The 20,216-nt window shown below is 41.0% G+C and overlaps 1 protein-coding gene across 1 annotated transcript in view; it reads right to left on the bottom strand.

Annotated features, from left to right (window-relative positions):
- Positions 1-20,216, bottom strand: part of limk2 (LIM domain kinase 2) — a 22,033-nt gene extending 1,817 nt beyond the window's left edge. Inside the window, exons 1-15 of the mRNA XM_088994385.1 lie at positions 20,047-20,216; positions 19,843-19,939; positions 12,144-12,279; positions 8,136-8,245; positions 7,306-7,491; positions 6,844-6,949; positions 5,180-5,391; positions 4,912-5,098; positions 3,464-3,550; positions 3,094-3,225; positions 2,234-2,290; positions 1,966-2,031; positions 1,705-1,879; positions 1,576-1,631; positions 1,327-1,484 (exon numbers count right to left, since the gene is read on the bottom strand). Coding sequence (XP_088850511.1) covers positions 1,327-1,484; positions 1,576-1,631; positions 1,705-1,879; positions 1,966-2,031; positions 2,234-2,290; positions 3,094-3,225; positions 3,464-3,550; positions 4,912-5,098; positions 5,180-5,391; positions 6,844-6,949; positions 7,306-7,491; positions 8,136-8,245; positions 12,144-12,279; positions 19,843-19,939; positions 20,047-20,062 — 1,781 coding nt within the window. The 5' untranslated portion in view covers positions 20,063-20,216. The remainder of the gene's footprint in view (positions 1-1,326; positions 1,485-1,575; positions 1,632-1,704; positions 1,880-1,965; positions 2,032-2,233; positions 2,291-3,093; positions 3,226-3,463; positions 3,551-4,911; positions 5,099-5,179; positions 5,392-6,843; positions 6,950-7,305; positions 7,492-8,135; positions 8,246-12,143; positions 12,280-19,842; positions 19,940-20,046) is intronic.

Below are 20,216 nucleotides of genomic sequence, written 5' to 3'. Positions count from 1 at the left end.
ACACCATTAAAAAAAACAGTTCAGTTGTACAGTTCAGTCCTCTGTCATTTTTTTGTACATTAAATACTTTGTTTTTTTTTCCTTTTCAACCACCCTCATCGCTTTAAATTTTGCTGCTGTAGATTGCAAATTTCCCCACTGTGGGCCTATTAAAGGCTTACTGATCCTGATACCTGTATAATGTGCATCAGATTATATGGTACTTTTGAGAAAATGGAATGATTTTAGGTGCGCATTACAGTGCAGAATATAAATAAATTGATAACTTGGTGGATCGCTTTTGCTGTCTCACCCTGTTTGCATTATTTAGTGAATAAAGATCTGGAGAAAAAAAAAAGAGTATTGCATATGCTACAAAAACACTCCTTTAAAGGACAACCGACACCACTTTTTTGTTTCCTAACTGACATCAGAAAAACGTTTTATAGCATCTAAAATACCCAAAACATTCAGTATGATATTTTTAGTCAAATGCAAAACACCAATAAAAACGACTTAAAGTGTATAAAATCTACTTCAAATTGAACCCAGAAGTGGCCAGTTTCAGAAGGTCCCGCCCCCTTGTTCGTGGTGTCACGCCAAGACGTCTCAAAACAATGGCTTCAGATTTGGAAAACTCATCCAGTTATGAATATGATTCAAATAGTTCTGAAGAGGAAAGCATACATGTTTGCAATTGATTAAAGAATTTATTCTGGTCATTTTGATGCATCTGGAGAGAAATGCAGTGGCAAACGCTTTAGTACTCACAGTACCCAAAAAAGGCACACGATGGCGACAAAGCTCCGTGGAAATTGTCTCCTGGGAAGTTTTGTCAGCGAATATCAAATAGAAGTCTTGGTGCAACACACAACGATTCACCATCGCGTTATTTATGTGTTTTCCTTCTAATTTCGCCATCAACACGAAGTTTTCAGACCAAACAAAGTACCGCAAAATGCATTGAGGCGATGAAAGGACTGCTACAATGTGTCCTTTCTCTGTCAGGGGCATTCCTTCCGTGACGTGACGTGAGGACTCGTCACCGACTCAAAAACAAGACTTCGGGAATATTCAGCGCGAGTCTTAAAATGTAAAATATAGCGATACGCGGTGGAATCTTTGTAAAATACGCTCAGTAGAAGTCATTTGAAGCCATTTTACAAATCATGAACACAAATTGTCCGGAGACGTCGGTTGTCCTTTAAAGTAATTAAATACATTTCGGTATTGCAGGTTTCACTTATTTTGAAGGTAGTTGTAACGTAACGCCCAGTGATAAAGGAGAACTTTGGTTTATGCTCTTTTCTTTTTTGCTGAGGTTTGAAATCAGCAATAGGGTCTCACCGGTTCTCTGGTGTGAGATCGCAGCAAGCCACAGCCAGCGGAAAGAACGCTGGCGGACAGTCTTCAGGGAGGAACTTCTCCACAAATTTTCCCACATTTAGACCAAAGTCCAGAGTTCTGGGAAGACATTCTGGATCTGCGTAGACCTTTCCGATGATCTGGATCATTGGATATGGGAGTGAGGGTCTTTTATTGACAAGTATCACAGCTTTAAGATTCTTTGCTGAAATCTAAAAGCTTAATGCTCACCTCACAAAGAACAATTCCGTAGGAGAAAATGTCCACCTTTTCATCATAGCGTTTCCCTGAAAACACGAGAGTGAGCAACCTCCCCTGCGCTTTATAGACAACAAGTCAGTAGTATGTTGCGCAACGCACCATTTAGCATCTCGGGGGCCATCCAGTAAGGGTTTCCAACCACGGTATACCTTTTCTTCCGGTCAGAACGCCGGAAGACCCTTTTCTTAGTGCAGTGTTTTTCAGGTGACGGCTTTACTTTTTCTTCTACGATGAGTCGCGACAGTCCAAAGTCAGCAACGACCACCGTGTTATCCTGTTGACACATTCGGTTGGAGTCAAATGCTGTACAACTGTGAATTTGTCACCGGGGGCTGCTTAGAGCACTTTGCCGCCACTTACCAGTTTAACCAAGCAGTTGTGGGAGTTGAGGTCTCGGTGTATGATGCTCATAGAATGAAGATAGGACTGAAACGAAAAGTACTCATGCAATTGGATGTTTCATGCAAAATGATCGTGTTGAAATCCTATTCAAATTTATTTCAAGTATCGTTCGCGAGTTTCATAGGCAACCAATGAAATTATTGCAATGTAAGTTTCAGCAAATGAAACCTTGGCATGCAAATGGTTGACTGATATCTTCAGTGTGTGCTAACAGCCCACTACTCACCATGCCAGATGCGATGCTCTTTGCAAAGCTCACTCTTTGCTCCCATGGGAACGGATCCTGTTCGGACAAAAGCAAGATCAATGAAAATACAACACGGGGGCCAAAGTTTCAAAGATGCACATTTAGGCCATCACACTAGACTCAAACAAAAATATTTTTTCCTCATCGAGGACAGCCCTCTTGGGCCCATTCAAACTTCTTAGAGTTTATTTCAGGTCAGCAGCCCCCAACTGTTTCACTTCCTCGCTTCTGCTTAGAGCGTAGAACGAGTGATGAACTACTTTGAAAAAATAATCTAACAGTAACATCCCCGCTCCAATATTGAGATTGCTATTCAATATCCATTTATTTATTTATTTAATTTTTACAAAAACAAGCAATTTATTGTAATAAACAATCTCAGATTTAATCTGCATTCACGTTTTGGTCGTATAGGTTTGTCTTCTGCTCAAATGTGAACTATTAATTAATTGAAAATAGACTTTAAGTATTGACTTCAATGAGAGTAATTAACTTGCTAAAAGACTGCCTTGAGAACCTTTAAGCATTCACCACAGCGACATTCGGCCAAACAAGTGTGGCGGGAATCCATCAATGATGAATCAGGCTGCCACACCAATAATGAAAACAAATGAAACAATCATATGTAAACATGTCAACTGCACTTCTTAAGCGCTAACTTATCTAAGACAATAGAAAAAGAAATAGAAAGATATTTTATACGTATTTAAAAAAGTTTGCTGACCGATTTAAGTGAATCAGAGGTTGTTTTTTTACCCTTCAAATTGGAAATTGAATTCTCTTGCATTGCGATGTTGTATTTAAAATAGTTGAATACTTCCACCCGACTTCAAACTCACAGTGTCTCTGATGAAGTCCTTCAGGGTGCCTCCTTCGATGAACTCTGTAATCAAATTAAGTCTCTTGTCTTTGTACAGTACACCGATGAACTTCAGGACGTGAGGATGGTCCAAGCTCCGCATGACTTTGACCTAAAGGCGATGATGGATCACGTCAGTCAGCTCACGGTAAAATTTTCCCGATGAGAAAATAAACATTCAATCACAGAAGCAACACGACCAGGACGAACGTTCTGCACACGGCAAAGAAGACAAAGGGGATCATTGATGAAACATGTGGTGCACTTTCTTTCAAAGAATAAATCACCGGTCGGCACAGCGCGTTGTTTTGAACGTGAGGAAACACAACAGGCCGACTGCAACTCATTACCTCTTTGAGGAAAGTTTTCTGGGTCTCTTCGTCGCAGCGAATCAGTTCTTTCATCACCATCACCTCTCCTGTGGCTTTATGAGTCACCTGTCAAACCATAAAAAAAAGAAGCGCTTGCAACTTCATGATAAACAGGAGGGGGGCGTGGTCATTCATTCAGAGGAAAAGAGAGAGAGAGAGAGAGAGAGCGATAAAGAGAGAGAGAGAGAGGGGGGGGAGGGGGAGAGATAGTAAGAGAAAGCAAGAGAGAGAGTAAGAGAGAGTGAGAGAGAGAAAAGAGAGAGAGCGGAAGAGAGAGAGTGAGAAAGCAGAGAGAGAGAGAGAGAGAGAGAAAAGAGAGAAAGAGAGTGAGAGAGCAGAGAGAGAGTGAGAAAAAGAGGGTGAGAGAGACAGATGAAAAGAGAGAGAGCAAGAGAAAGAGAGAGAAGAGAGAGAGAAAGAGAAAAGAGAGAATGAAAAACAGAGTGAGAAAAGAGAGAGATAGAAAAGAGAGAGGAAACAGATATAAAAGAGGGAGAAAAGAGAGAGAGAAGAGGATAGAGAAGAGCTAAAGAGAAACAGAGAGAGGGAACGAGCAACAGAGTGTGAGACAGAAAGAGAAGAGAGAACAAGAGAGAATGAGTGACACAGTGAGGGAGAGAAAAGAGAGGGATAAAAAAGAGAGAGAAGAGAGAACGAGAGAGTGAGAGAGAAAAGAGAGAGAGGAGAGAGAAGAGCTACAGAGAAACAGAGAGGGAACGAGCAACAGAGCGTGAGAGAGAGTGAGAGAAAGAGAAGAGAGAACGAGAGAGAATGAGCGACAGTGAGAGAGAGAAAAGAGAGAGAAGAGAGAGTGAGAGAGAAAAGAGAGAGAGAGCAATGGTGAGTGATATAGAGATAGAAGAGAGAGAGTGTGAGAGAGAGAGAGAGAGAGAGAGAGAGAGAGAGAGAGAGAGAGAGAGAGAGAGAGAGAGAGAGAGAGAGAGAGAAAAGTGAGAGAGCAATGGAGAGAGATAGAGATAGAGAGAGAGAGAGAGAGAGAGAGAGAGAGAGAGAGAGAGAGAGAGAGAGAGAGAGAGAGAAAAGAGAGAGAGGAGAGAGAAGAGCTACAGAGAAACAGAGAGGGAACGAGCAACAGAGCGTGAGAGAGAGTGAGAGAGAGAAAGAGAAGAGAGAACGAGAGAGAATGAGCGACAGTGAGAGAGAGAAAAGAGAGGGATAAAAAATAGAAAAGAGAGAGAAGAGAGAGTGAGAGAAAAGAGAGAGAGCAATGGTGAGTGATATAGAGATAGAGAGAGAGAGTGAGAGAGAGAGAGAGAGAGAGAGAGAGAGAGAGAGAGAGAGAGAAAGAGAAAAGTGAGAGAGCAATGGAGAGAGATAGAGATAGAAAAGAGAGAGCGAGAGAGAGAGAGAGAGAGAGAGAGAGAGAGAGAGAGAGAGAGAGAGAGAGAGAGAGGGAGAGGCGGCACCTTGATAGCCTGTCCAAAAAAGCCTTTTCCCAAAACCTCGCCGTGGATGAGGTCACATGGCCTGAAGATGCGATGGGAGCAGCTACTGGACGACCTCAAAGATTCCGAGCGCCCAATGTCTCGGCTAATAAAAAGATGCTCTTTGGGGGTGGTGAGTCCAGGGGACTTGCAAATGCTGTTGCTGCGCCTGAAAGGGACAAGGTGGTCAGTTCCATAAGCTCTACGCTCGGGCGGCAGTGGCAGTTTTTTTCTCCTGGCCAAGACATACCTCAAAGATCTCCTCTTCAGCGTGCTGTCATCCAACTCCGTTCTCTCCAGGACCGCGTTGGATGGCGAGGACAGGCGCATGCGGGAGGTTGCCGGCACTCCCAGCGTATTCCGGGACGTTTCCAGCCGGAGCCGGTCCAAACGTTGCCTCACGGGGTCATATTCGATAAGCAGCTGTAATGTTTGACTGGTGCGATGAATGAGGTCATCCACCTGTAGGAATCAAAAGGCTGCTTTTGACGATCAATAGCGGACAGAGTCAGTGGACACGTGTTGGATTATCACAACCAGAGGTTTTGATTCAACCGGTCCCAGTGTACAACCAGAAATGAATACATTCAGCAAAATATGAGAGGTCGCGTATTATCAGGCTCTTAAAATACTCACCACAGCCAAATTTTGGCAATTTAAAAAAATCCCTAAACAACTCTTAATGATGTTAAAATCGGCTGCATCTTGAGTTAAAGAGATCACTCGGTTCTAGGCCTCCAATGAAATTATTAATACATGGAAGATAATCAGAATTTGACTTGTTTTTTTATGTTTCTGAAGGGAAAAAACACTATTTTGCTTGGCTAATATGTATTATATCGTAATTGTGTTTTTATTGTTGTTTGTTAATGTATATCAAGGGTGTCAAACTCATTTTTTTGCTGTGGGCCACATTGTAGTTACGTTTTCCTCTTGAGGGCTGTTATGAATATGGAGAAGCCGTTAGACTGTTTAATCCCCTCCAAATATTACACATAGAGAACACAACAAATTAATGAATAACTAGTTTTCACATTTTAATAAAAAAAATGACCGTTATTGTGGTTAACAATTTGGTTTGGACTTTAGCAAGCATCATGGTTTTTCACAAGTTTGATTTGCGTTCAGGGGCTGAATAAAATGATGTGTCAGGCCAGATTTGGCCGCCGGGCCTTGACTTTGACACCCGTGACTTATAGTACAGGCACCTCCAACTAGAATGTATTATTGTTATTATTATTATTTGCCTGTACAATATATGATAGTTGTCCGTGCACAGCACTTTGTATGCAGCTTGCCTGTTTGAAAGTGCTCTATACAGTTGAGTTGAGATAATAATAATAATAATCATCATCCTCATCATCATCATAATTATTATTATTGTCCTGTATATGGTAGCTATCCATGTACAGCATTTTATATGCATCTTGTCTGTTTGAAAATGCTGTAGAAATACACTTGAGTTTAGATTAGTATTAGTATAGTATTTAATTATTATATTATTATTATTAATTATTATATTATTATTACTTCTACTACATAAATGCATAATATTTCAGAAATGCTCTTGCAATGGATGTGATGGTCCTGCACATGTCTGACAAGTGTCTAAAGAAAGTGCAGCTGTAGCAAGGAGTGAGAGATGTTTTGATGCGACAGTAATGATTTGAGTGCAAGGCTGTGATAATGCATACTCGCAGGTACTGCAATAATTTCTCATCTCATCCTCTCCCCGCTGAAGAATGCATTAATGAAGGTGGAATGAACGGAATGGCAAAATTTCCGGCTGCTGTTGATGCGTGAAAACAAGGGGAAATTATATGGCGGTGAGGTGCTACTCATACGTAATTAGAATTTACGAACCACGCCCCTGAGTGAATATTATCTTTGAGATGGGAACATGTGCAAAGTCACCTCATCCTCCAGTAGCGTCCCCACTGGTACACCATTGATCTCAAGGATTCTGTCTCCAACATGGATGGCATTACGCACTTCGGGACTAATGAGCATCCCTCTGACTCTGGTCGTAAAACAAAAGCACACGCAGGGACATGTGTTCGTAACGGTGTAAATTACCCCGCTGGAAACGTTATGTAGGTAGATAATAGTGGAAGGTGGAGACATTATGAAGAGCTAAGATGCAAATGAACAAATAAACAGATACTGTAGATAGGTAGAGGTAGATAGGTGGAGAGGTAGAGAGGTAGCAAGCTAGCTCGATAGCTAGAGAGAGAGAGAAAGAGAGATAGATAGAGAGGCAGGGACGGACAGACAGACAGATAAAATAAATAAATAAAGCTGCGCTTATCAGAAAGTCCATGAAAACTTGCCCTGGCAGGAAGCACACAATATGCACCCAACCGGAGGGTCACTCACTCTGTGACTTGGACGCTCGCCACGCCACTGACATCACGCAGCACCGAAACGGACAAGCCTCTCTTGCCATTGGCCGCGGAAGGCATTGAGATGAGCGTCACCGTGTGAGGGAGTGAGTCCAAGATGGAGTCATGAGAGCGCTTTTCCAACATGGGGGTGAGGATCAGTTGTTTGTAGCACTTTCCGCTGCAGACAAAAAAAAAGCAGACAAGGTGAGATAACATGTGCCGACAGGTTGCTGTTTGAAATTGCAGCACTCAAAGGTGCGGCACAGACAGAGTAATGGAAAATGACTAATAATGACGGATAGGTAGCCTTTGAAAAGAATCAATTGTTGGGTCAAAAACAATAGATTATGAAATACCGTATTGTGGCAGAATCAAAATTACAGGTCACTGCTTGCTGTCTCTGTGATCCAACCTTGGAGAAGTAGACGATGGATGTTGGCGAATAAAAATACTATTGTGCTTTTGGTGAAGACAAACTTTCCCTTCCTTTCCTTCAAACTGACAATGCAATCCATATGCAGTAGGATCATTTGTAATAATGTACACATTTATCAAAATCTTTATCATTGCAGCCAAAGAGGTTTCTCGATGGGTAATTTACTCTGACAAACAGAATTCCAGAATAAAAACACACACACACAGCCAAGCATATATGCCAAATCACAAATATTGCGAATTTGACAACTATTACATGCTATAGAAAATTGAAGACAGGTGAAAGTCCAGTACAATCTGAAATAAGATTAGCATTTTTTTTAGAAGAGCTTCCCCACAGATATCAAATATTATGACGCAGTGGTCATTGATGCTCCTGTGACTTACCAGAAGAGTTTCGAGCGCTCCACTAAGGCGTATGTATCCCGGTCCTCAATCACCACTTTGCAGCTTAGACACACAAAACACTCCGGATGATACTTGTGTTCTCCAGCCACCTGAAAACATAAACAGTGTTGTTGAATTTCTTGCTCCCAATCAAAGAAGCGTTCTGCGTCGCGTCTTGGTTGAACTTCCAGCCGTCAGTGCTGACACAAGAACAACACCTGCTTCGGTTTCAGCCAGTCTAGAAGCTCCTATGATCTCATCGACAAGTTGACAACTGAGATGCCCCGTCTCGTTTTCCAGTCCCCGAAAGCGATCGCTCACGTGTGCAATCTTGTTGACGTTGTTATCGTTCTGGAATTGAGGCACTTTGTGTTCTTTTCTCTCAGGCGAGATGAACAAATGTTTCTGCGTTCACTTCAAAGGGAAGATCATCGCATACCTGAGCAGTTGTAATACTGCTTTCTTGTCAAAAAAGGAAATATGGATGCTAAATGGTCAGAATCACAAAACCTTTGCAATGTCAAGAGACGCTCAGTGGAATGTTTGCGGCTGCTTTTGAACACAACAAAACAAGGCAGCATGAGCAAGAAGTTGCCATTACAGTGAGGAAAAAAAACAGACCATCAAGCGAAAGCTAGAGGCAATCTATCCATAAAGACTGGCAAGTTACTGTATGAAGCAGGTACTCAACACTGGCATTTCTTATTTTTCCCACATGGCCAGGATTTAACTTTTGTTTTTTTAACTTAACAAGGAGCAGATGCAGAAAGTAGATTTTTATTTCATCTTCAGTTTTTCCAACCTTAAGTCATTTGCTGCGAGACAATGTGAAAAAATGTGTCCACTCCAGTACTTGTTTTTTTTGTCATTTTCCCTCAAATAGCAGGACCCACAGAATATTGAGTTTTAGGATTACATAAAAATTCAATGTAGCGTTACAAACCTTAGACTCTCTTCTTTCATCAGAAAAAAGTGCATTCCTAAATTATTTGGGTCTGGAGTTATCTGAGCTTGAAATTGGGGTGGCTGAACAAAAGGTCTGACCAGTGCTTTATCAACACCCCCCCCCCCCAAAAAAAAACGAACAAATCCAGGAATGGCGCTCCACGTCATGCTTTTCAATTCCCGCATAAATTCGGGAATGGCAGTGAATGAGTTAAAGAGCAGCGGACAGCAACAAGCTGACCGTGCTCCACCCCTGAAACTGGTCGCACAAAAGTGCATGTTCACTCTCTTCATCAGATTGCTTGTGCTTGTTTGCAGCATGATTGTGAAGTGATGCAAAGTGCCATATTTAACAGAGAATTTTGCACTATGCACTTTTTAATGTGAAAGACACAACACTGCAAGTGAAAAATTGAGTTTCAAGTTATGGATCTGGAAGTATGAGTGGGCGATGTCAGTGAGTTTTAGAAAAGAAAATACATTATATGGCATGACTCCTTCTTGTGACTGGCTACAAGTCACATTGAAGAAGCTCCCCAACTGCATCGTTGTGATCATTTTTGTTTGGAGAATTTAAAAAATGTTGACCTGAGCGGTCTTGTTATCTCTCAACTTCCTTTGAGATTATGCAGAGCACTGCTATTTGAACCTGCATTTCATACGCGCTATTTAAGGACACAAAATCACCCATCACAATTTGTCTTGGGTGCAAGTGTGACATTAATCTGCATATTGTTTTCTCCTACTCAGACTATGCAAAATAAACCGCATGGCAATTTTGCACATTTGGCACGAGCAATACAGCGTGTGTGCACTTCGTAGATCAGCTTCAGATCCACCTGTTTGTATGAGCAATTTAGTTTGCGCCTGCCCTATATGGATTATTATTCTTTTTTTAACCATAGCCATATGTTTTACTGCTATATATTAAAATATCCTTAACAGTCACTGCCATTCCCGAATTTATTCAGCAATCGTAAATATGATATGGAGTGCTATTCCCGAATTTGTTCGGGTTTTGGTTTTTCTTGCGGGGAGGTCCCGATAAAGCGCTGGTCAACGTTTTTCCCCTCTTATGAGCATTTGCCTTTTGTACAGCCGGTCCTACTTGGAGCTCATATTACTCCAGTGGAGTCAACTATTCTTTTCTGATGAAAGAAGAGAGTCTAAGGTTTCTTACTCTACATTGAATGTTTATGTAGTCCTAAATCTCAATAATTGTGTGGGTCCTGGAATTTGAGTGAAAATGACAAAAACCCCAGCACTGGAGTGGACACATTTTGCACATCGTTTGGCAGTGAATGAGTTAAAATATTCTTTATTTATTTTTTAACTAAAGAGATAAATACAGCTATGAGTCAATACTGAGAGGATGACGTTGGCGTGACACACATTTCTTTGTAACAATACGACAGACTTGAATCCGACAAAACTCTTCTACATTTAATTACATAACAGAATACTCTATACGGTATTTAACTCTAAAAGAAAAATGTTTCCTGATCTTTATTTTTAACCATCATACTGTATTTTCTCAAACGGTTACCTTTGCTCTATTAGACGCTGCTCTTTTCCACGAAATGCATTATGCTGCGCCTGAAATTGGTGTCTCCTACCTCCACATTAAAAAGAAATACAGTAAATAACACGGTGGTTTCATTTAAATTTGGAAGTGCCTTTACCACCACATTTGACACGCATGCATGTATCCATTGCAATTACGTACTGGCGAACGCTAAAATATAGTATTGTTTAAAATTTCTACCTACAGTTGGGTAAACAAGCATGGCCAATATAAATACAAAAACAGTACTTTACGCTAACTATCCCAAAAACTGTAGTCTGATCAACTCCATTCGGATACCCTACAAGTCAACGAACAAAAAAACGCTCACAAATGCTTTTTTTGTTCACTCTCCTGTGCCACTTCACTACAGGAGACTAAACATGAGGTGGGCCCCCAAACCACGATCTGCTATGTTCTGGAGTAGGTCAACTGTGGAGAACTTTGGTGCAGAATGAGGCCTCAAGGGGGAAACTTTGTTGGCCAACGGGGGTTGGATGGCTGCCATGTTCAGCTGCGGCCAATGTAAAAGTATCACTCGTCTGTAAACGTAATCACCGCGAAAAGCGTACAGTCTCCTGCCTCGTAATGTATGTTCGCATTCATCCAAAGTAGAAGGGAGAAAGTGGAACATAGACTGCTTTTAAACGCTCTGTGGGCGTTCTGGTATTATCTAATTAAAGGGGGGGATTTGTTGGCTCATGGGTTGATGGTGGCCAAGCGCAATGTAAGGGGCACTAAATTGGTCTTACAGTTTGATTCGTACACTTTACACAAAACAACTACCTTAGCAGAGGAGGGGGGAAGACGACAGCTAATACAAACAAGGCAATTGAAGTTAGTCCCCTATGACGCAACTCAGTTTCTAAAGCACTACAGCTGTGACAAAATGTTCGACAGAATAATGAAATTAATGATACACTCAGTCGTATGTGAAAAATAAGTGGACATCAAAGTGGCCTGTTGGTGTGGATCAAAATCAATAAATAGTCCAAGCATCTAGAGCAAGGGTGTGAAACTCATTTTTTACCACTGACCACATTGTAGTTACGGTTTCCTCTTGAGGGCCGTTTTGAATTAGGGGAAGCCATTAGACTGTTTAATCCCCTCCATATATTACATGCAGAGCAAACAACAAATTAATGAAGAATTTATTTTCAAATCTGAAGTCAAGAATAATGACAGATATTCTGGTTTACCATTGACAATTTGAAATTTGTGTTCGAACCTTAGCAAGCATCATGGAACTTGACATGCTTGATTTGCTTTTGCGAGCCGAATAAAATGTTGTGGCGGGCCAGATCTGGCCCCCGAGCCTTGACTTTGACACCAGTTTTCAAGAGTAATGAGGTGACAATAATAACAATAATAATGATAACAATTAAAAAAATAAATTTCATTTAGAAGCAAAAAGATGAGCTTGTGCCATGCATCGGATACAATGAACTGCAAAGTCAGGTGGATGTCAGAATACAGTCGAGCGATTGTGAAATATTTACCATTGCGGGTCCGGTCATGAGCAGAGAGCATCCGTGACACAGCTCTCCAAACCTCTCCCAGTAGTGTTTGCGACAGTACAACTTCCCATCCTTTTCATAGTACCAATTAGTCAGGTGGTCGCAGCACACAGAGCACCTAGGAAAACAAAAACAGGTCCGGTCAGCCTTTTTTGCTTGTTGTTTGAAATGTATTCAACAAACCTCTTAAAAGCAAGGCTGTTTTTATGAAACTGGGAAGGCATGAGGGTGGATGGAGTTGCTGCAACCTTCCCCTTCAAATGTTGCTGCTTGAGAGAGTGACATGCTAAAATGATTTGTTGTGAGTAAGCCATTACGTGGTAGCTGTTGAGGAAGTCTGCAGTTGTTGACATGAAAGGGGTTTCACCTCATTAGCCTTTTGTTTAAAGGTGCGAAACTTTTGTAATTCGGGATGAATGCAAGCCTTGGTCACAAAGTGCTCCAGTGTGGTAAATAAAGAAACAAAGGTTGCATTAACTGGCAGATGTTGAAAAATCGAAGTGAATTAAATTGTGGAAGTTGTATTTATTGTCACCTGCAGCGACATTCGTTAAAGTAAGGGGGCATTTATAATCTTAAATTCTAGGCAAAATGTGTGAAATGCAAAATGGGGCAGACTGAGAGGGAGCTGCAGACTGTGAAACAAGATTTACTGGTTAAGCAAAACTGGGCAGCAACTTTGGACGCCGGAGAACAATTGACGATAGAGCGCTCTGATTAGTTTCCCTAAAGGCTGCTGGATTGCTGGATTGTTTGGACATTGCACATCTTCAAAAAAGTTCTTGAAACTATAAGATTTGCAATTAAAATAATTGCAAAATGAGACCTAAACCTTTTTCTGCTTCTTCAACGGATTTTGAAACGGATCTGTGATTTTCTAATCCGAGTTCCCTGGAACCGTTCCAAGTATGCAGCGTGACATGATAAATCAGAGAGAGACCGTTGATGGTGTACTCAAGCTTCCTTTCTTGACCTCGTGCCTCATGTTCCAGGACAAAGTAAATGATTCAGGTTGACTGACATTGGCACTGACTGATTTGAGTGCTTTTGGCCATAACTTAAAGGGGACATGTGAGGGAAAGTGTGTATTTCTCCAGAAAGTGGAGTCTCCGGATGACCTGTTCACTCATCAAGCTTGAAATTAAAGTTAAATCTTGAGTTGTCCGTATTCTCTGATTCTGTCTGTGAGCAAGGTATTCGACTGTTGCACAACTGTGAAATAATACACGTATAACGACCCCACCATAAAGCTTCTCCACTCAAGACAAAAGCAATGCTTAAACTACAATTATTTTGTGTGCAAAGGAGCGGGCAGCTACCACGTCAAGGCCAGGAATATAATCAAGGCTAGATTGAGCACCTTCGTATACACACGGTAAATGTCAACTATGACTACATTGCATTGTGTAGACAAAGGTGGAGAGACGACCCTTGATGATGGGAAATTTATTTTTAGCAGGGCAATTTTTTTTTCAACAGCAATTATTTCAACAATGAAAAATGAAATGCTTTAATGGGCAAGAAACATTGACCTCAATAAGTCAAACAGCCCATCTAAAAGACCATATTTCAAGATGAGCACGGTTTGTACACTGATCAGAACAAAAAAAATTACACAAAGGCAAGGAACATATTTATAAAAATATATTTAATTAGCCGGTAAGATACCATTGAGCACCCCCTAAGTGGTGAAAATCGCCCCCCCATGACCATTCATTAAATTGGTATTACATAACACAATGTTATGAAACCACACCAAATGGTCCTTGAAGTGGTCCAGATAGGGAGGTGCTCAGAACAAACTCAGATGGTTTTCCGATAAACAATGCAACACTTCAGCCGGCAAAAACATTGCAAAGTAAACATTCCCAATTTCCTTGAGTCACATTCCGGCTGAGTGTATTCTTTTGTTTGAAAGATGGCGTGGTAGGTAGCACGACCTTTAGTTGTGACTTTGAGAACTTTGGGAGGGAGTGTTTCACCTTTCATCGGATCCTTATCTCAGCGTGCGGGATTGTTGCAAATATTCTCCAACACTATTTTTCTCCCGTGAGTTACATAATGAGTGATAAAATTGTGGGTTCCATTCATACGGAAAGAAACGCCTGTGTCCAATTCAATTATATCTGGTGTACAAGTGACCTTTGAATGCAATATATGACAAAATATGTGATATTAAAAAGGTCGTTCAAATATAAGCCAGACGCCGATCAAAGTGTTTCAATTGTCAATAACTGAAATTAACTTATTCACTGCCATTCCCGAATGTATTCGAAATAAAGCACTGGTCAGACCTCTGGCAATGTTTTTCCCTCCCACGAGGGGGCATCATTTGCCGTTTGTACAACCACCCTTACTTGCATCTTAGATAACTCCAGACTCAGATAGCTTAGGAATTAACTCTTTTTTTCTGATAAAAGAAGAGAGTCTAAGTTTTCCTACACGGCATTGAATGTTTATGTAGTCATAAAACTCAATATTCTGTGGGTCCTGGAATTTGAGTGAAAATGACAAAACCCCTTGCACTGGAGTGGACACATTTTTGCACATTGTCTGGAAGTGAATGAGTTATTAAGAATTAGTTCAGAAACGAGGAATTTTAAAAAATGGGGCAATATGTAAACAACGAATTTTTAAAAATGGGGCAATATGTAATGTACTACTTGGCTGTTGTCAGGCAAGGTGTTGTTGATTCAGCGGTTTGTGGTTTGAGGATTATAACATAAGCAATGACAAGTTACATCAACAACTACTCTTGTGGTGATGAAGTCATAACATTATCATTTTGAATAAATATGCCCTATGGGAATTCATTCTTTTTTTTATTCCCATGAGCGCCAATGTTTTGCCAGGGCTTTGACCTGCTGTGACCGTTGTAGAGTGCCTCATTGTCACCCCGAATGTGTGATTGTCATTCTGAGAAGGCAAAAAAGGAGGGCTAAATACATATTTTTAAAAACTGACTAAAATGAAAGCCAGCGTGCGAACGGGGGGCTTTGTGCTGGTGTGGTGGCTATGGAGCACATCATTGCAACAGCCACACCATGAGCCAGTGGGTTATATTTCAACCACTGGAGGCTTTACGAAGCTATGTTTTTGTGGCTCTAAAATGCAGCACACTCTTCTCTTGAGGTGTAGATGGAGAATACCTGTTTATTTTCACTTAACAGGGACTTAAATAGATTATTTTTCTTCCCATTGTGCAGTCCAAACAAGGAAAGATACAATTTTGGTCTCAGCATGAAACTTCATTTTAGAGCCCATTCAAAACGGACTTGTAAATAGTTTGCACACAAATACCCTGAGCATAGCACACAAAGTAAGGAAATGTGTGTTCGCTAGATTATTTCTTGGTTTGAACAAATATTCTTTGCACTAAATCTTATATTGTGCAGTTGGAAAGCTTATTTATTTGCAATAAACGCTCCCATGTTTGTAAGAAGCTTGCATTTGTGGCATGAGCATCAGAGAGGTCAGACTGTGAGTTGCCCTTATGACAATGTAGCACAATCTCTGCCAATGCCAAACTACCATAAAAATCACACATAGTGTATTACATGATGAATGTTTGAGAATAAAAGATATTTTGGCAATTTAACAATGTGTATCTCATAAACCAGCCCACGTGGTTGTGTTGGCCACACTGGCATACGCAAACTGATACCAAGTTTTCGATGGGCTTGAGGTCAGGACGTCTGTGACAAACTCCGTTCTGTGGCGGTAAAAGTTGCTAATTTGGTAGGACAGACTTGGGTCCCAGACCGTGCTAATATGGATGACGATTTGCTTGGAGATTTGGCAAATTATTCCTGGGTGCAAGTTCTGCTTCTCATCTCGCAAATGCCCAACCGTTTAAAAGGGGAATAAATGGGCTTTCCAGGGATGGATGATTTATCACCTAGCTCAGTTACAACCAAGAAATAATCCACCAAACAAAAAAGTCCTTGCTTTTTGTGCTCCCTTTAGTCACGTCTAGGGAGTGTGGTTACAAAATTTATATTCACAAGGCTGTAATCCTAAAATGAAGTTGGAAAGATTCTAGCTTTTAAAGGACTTTGTGTCAACTCAAGGACTATGGTCAGGCGTGAGCTGTTCCTGCTCGAGGCCAAGTCCAAGCTCTGTTTGCTACTTGAGGGCTGGAGTCAGGAAAACCTGCACTTCAGGGCTAATTCCCTGTTTTCTCTCCACTGCTGCAATGAGTGGACACAAACTCTGGCTGTGGCTTTCACTGTAGATCCACATTCTTGATTGTTTACGTGCACACATATGGCTACACTTAGGATGAGCCGGCGGTAAAATCAGCTAGCGGCGTCTCTGTGCAAGGGTGATTTATTTGTCGTCTAGTGTCTGCAGCTCTCCCCCTTTAAAGGTGTGCTGTACACGCACAAGACAAAACGTTGAAAGACAATTAAAACTTGAAATGTAAATACCATACTGGACTTTGTTTGTGTGTTCAATGAATGTAAATAATCATAATGGTTATATGACACTTGATATATAGAGTACATCGAAATGAGGGGTGTCAAACTCAATTTTGCAACAGGCCACCAGGATTGTTTTGGACTCACCAGAGGGCCTTCATGACGATGGAACTACATAAATATACTATCATCACTTGATCATATTATTATATTTATATACGTATATTAAAAAACACGATGGACAATAAAGTTTGAAATCAGAAACATGGGAAAATACAAAATTAAATTTGTGCTATTCAGTTAAAAGGAGATTTAGTAGCAGAAAATGTTTACGACACCACTAGTCCAGAGGAACAAGATGATCTCAGAAATTTCCAAATCTGAATTTTACAGCTTCATCCAGGCCGAGTGCTTATTCTGAGCCAGATATTTTATTAATTTTAAAGGAATGTGATTGCTCTAAAAACCCGACGCTGATGTTGCCATGCCAGTGTTGCATCGAGCAAAATAATCCTGCCAAGTTGGATTGTGCAGTGGAGATCTGGTATCAATTCCAGTAGCTCAGCCTCCCACATCTTAAGTCATGTCATTCATATTTAGATCGCAAACTACTTGAGACTTTATCAAACTGGTCCTTTCATCTAGCAACGAGACACTGAAATAAAGATGTTCCCACTTGCTCAATGACCAATCCATTTCACATGAGAGAATATTTGAGAAATTGATTTGGCTGAATGTAGGCAGCATGATTTATACCATGACCGTTGTGTGGGTTGTGTCTCAAATAGTTTCTCCAGACTCGTAGTGTCTGGAGAAAGTAGTATAATGTAGTATAATGGGTTGGCCGATTTCAAAACAAAAGAATCTCATCAGCATATTTCAATCAATGCCTTTCATTTCTAATCACAAAAAAAACACATCACCTGCGGCTCAAAATTTGCAGTCTGCTCGCCAACTACAGATCAACCTGTGCGCAGTATGGCATCCCTTCCCCATTCCTCAGCGTTTGCAATTCATGAAAAACAAATGTTACACACAAACAAACCTACAAACGTGCATGTAGCAAAACAAATCCTGCTTGTTTGGCGGAAGCAAAAACAAGGACAGAACTATTCCACCCTTTCACAATGAGGCTGAAAAGAACAGGCAAGCTTCCTTTGCAGCAAACAAACAAAAGGTTCCACAAGTCGAATTTTGAGACAGCAGACTTCTCATCTGTGAATCGCTGGTGAGGAATGCAGACATAGCGCGGGAGGGTGCTACTACATATAGGCCTCAACACTGCCAGGTTGACTGGAACAAAAATGACATCAGCGCATAAGAATGTTATACAAGGTGGAGGTGGTCCATTGGCAGCGTGTCATCAGGCAAGGTATGTTTGGCTTGCTTCGCTCCGGCAATCTGATTACTCTGTAGTTTACAAATGTAGAACAAAGTGTGTCATAAATGCAACCTTGCACATTTAGCTGAGTGACACTTCAGCCGCAGTGCCACACACACGTGGACCTTAACTCCCATTAGTATATGAATAGAGAAAGTGGACAAGTTAAAGGCAACTTGACATCATAAATTAGACAGTAATGCAGAAGCAGGAGAAGCGTCTCAATGATGAGTAACACAACAGTGAGAGGAACTTGGCCTCTGAAACAAGGACTGGGTTGTGTATGCTCTTGAATAGGCAAAGTTTGGCAGGACTGAAATCTGAGGTTGTTTGAGTGCGGTTATTTCAGGGATAACAAACATGTTGATGATTTGGAAAAATACAAATGTCATCAAAAGCTAAATACAGAGGTCAAAAGTGTAAAACAACAACAACAAATAACAAAGATATTATTATGATATAAAGATAGTATTATTTCTATGGTGTCAAGGATGATAAAATGTTACTTTGACGCATGAGGAGATGGCGAATAAAAGAACACCCAAGAGCCAAAGACTGGATTAAGGTGATCAGTGAACTATATGAAATGGAAAAGCTTACATTCATTGTCTGAGGTGAGCGAGAGAAAGTTCAGAGACTATGGGATACCTGGAAAAAAATTATGGCAACCTAAGAGCTTGTAAAGATAGTTAAGTTACCCTATTGACCCTAATACATTCAAATGGGTTTAATTTTGTTTTAGTATTTTTGTTTTATTTATTAATGTATTTATTTATTTTTGTTCTTATATGGCACAGTGAAAAGGACATTGCATATGCCGAAGTGCAAGAATTGTAAAACGTTTTATCGAGAGGGTTATGTGATGTATGTTCTGTTTCGGTGTCCGAAACAGATGATGTTGAATGTACTTAACCATGTTTTACCTTTTTTAACTGTTTATTTATTAAAAAAAAAAGTTTAATAACAACACATTTTTACTTTGAAGTTTTTGTACCTAAACGTTGTACTTAAACTTCAGCTTAATTCTCACACTACTATACTACACTATTTTGGCAGGCACGTGTCATATCTTTCTGATGATCAAAAGCAATTTTATCTCATGGTGGGAATCTAGTTGCTGTTTACAAACTGCTTATATTGGGATGATTAAAGGCTAACCGGCATGCCGACATCTTGTAGCTCCCCATGGAACAGCAACTTGTTAAATCTGTTGCGTCACACGTGTGTATGATTTTGAAGTGCGCTTTTCAACCCTTTCATGTCTTTCAATTCCTTGATCTCCTTGATGTGCGTCTCACCCTGACGCATAGCACACGCTTGAAAATTGTATAAAAGGAGCTGTCGCGGGACAGAGAGATCGGGCGAACCACGGGGCAGAATCATCTCAGACTCACGCCCGGCTCACGCCGGGCGTCCGACGGACATCACGGCACGACTAGCTCGACTCCACGCCACGATCAAGCTCTGCGCGTCACCTGCCTGGGAGATCTGACAACGAACCTACTTACAAATAAAGAGAACCATCAAACTCTTTAAATCCACAACTCCCATTCAACTCCACTTTGTCAATCATTAAAAGTCTGCTGCTAAACAGCACATATCTCATCCACCACCGAGCACGACGTGTTAACAACAAACTCAGTTCATACTTTCACTCCACAACCTAAACCATTTGTGTTTAGTCTCTGATACAGAAGCGTCTGTGATTATCCTGAAGGCCGTTTGTGACTAAACCAAAACAGTGACATGTTGACCAAGAGCAGCGCCACTGTCAATGCAAAATAAAGCCTTCATTTCCTGCCAACCAACATTGGGATCCATGCCCGCATAGCTCAGATGTGCATTTGGTAAAAATGTATGATGGACCGGAGACACTTACTGGAAGCAGGCGCAGTGCCAAATGTCCTGCAAGACCTTCATGCGGAACGGCTCATGGGCTCTTGTTCCACAGCCCGCACAGAAACTCTCTTCTGTCCCTGCATCAAGCAAAAGAATAATGCTGTGAGAAAACCACTACAACTTCGTGCTAAAGTAGCAGCAAAACATCATCCCTCGACATCTTGAACCTGAACTAATTCCTCACCTAATGTGTCTTCCATTTGCTCAATTAAGCGAGCGCCGTTATTAGCCGTTTACAAACGTTGCATACTGCGAAAAGCGTCCGTGTGGAATTGCACTCGGCGACTCGTCGCTCCCGGTGAAAAATAAGACCGAAATGCAGGATGAGTGACGTCGGACTGGCTACAAATTCCT

Source organism: Hippocampus bargibanti, linkage group LG04 (genome assembly GCF_051943395.1).
Source record: "Hippocampus bargibanti isolate YZ-2025 linkage group LG04, ASM5194339v1, whole genome shotgun sequence".
NCBI classification, from domain to species: domain Eukaryota; kingdom Metazoa; phylum Chordata; class Actinopteri; order Syngnathiformes; family Syngnathidae; genus Hippocampus; species Hippocampus bargibanti.
Note: the sequence above shows the minus strand (reverse complement) of the source record. Positions and strands in the feature narration are given on the sequence as shown.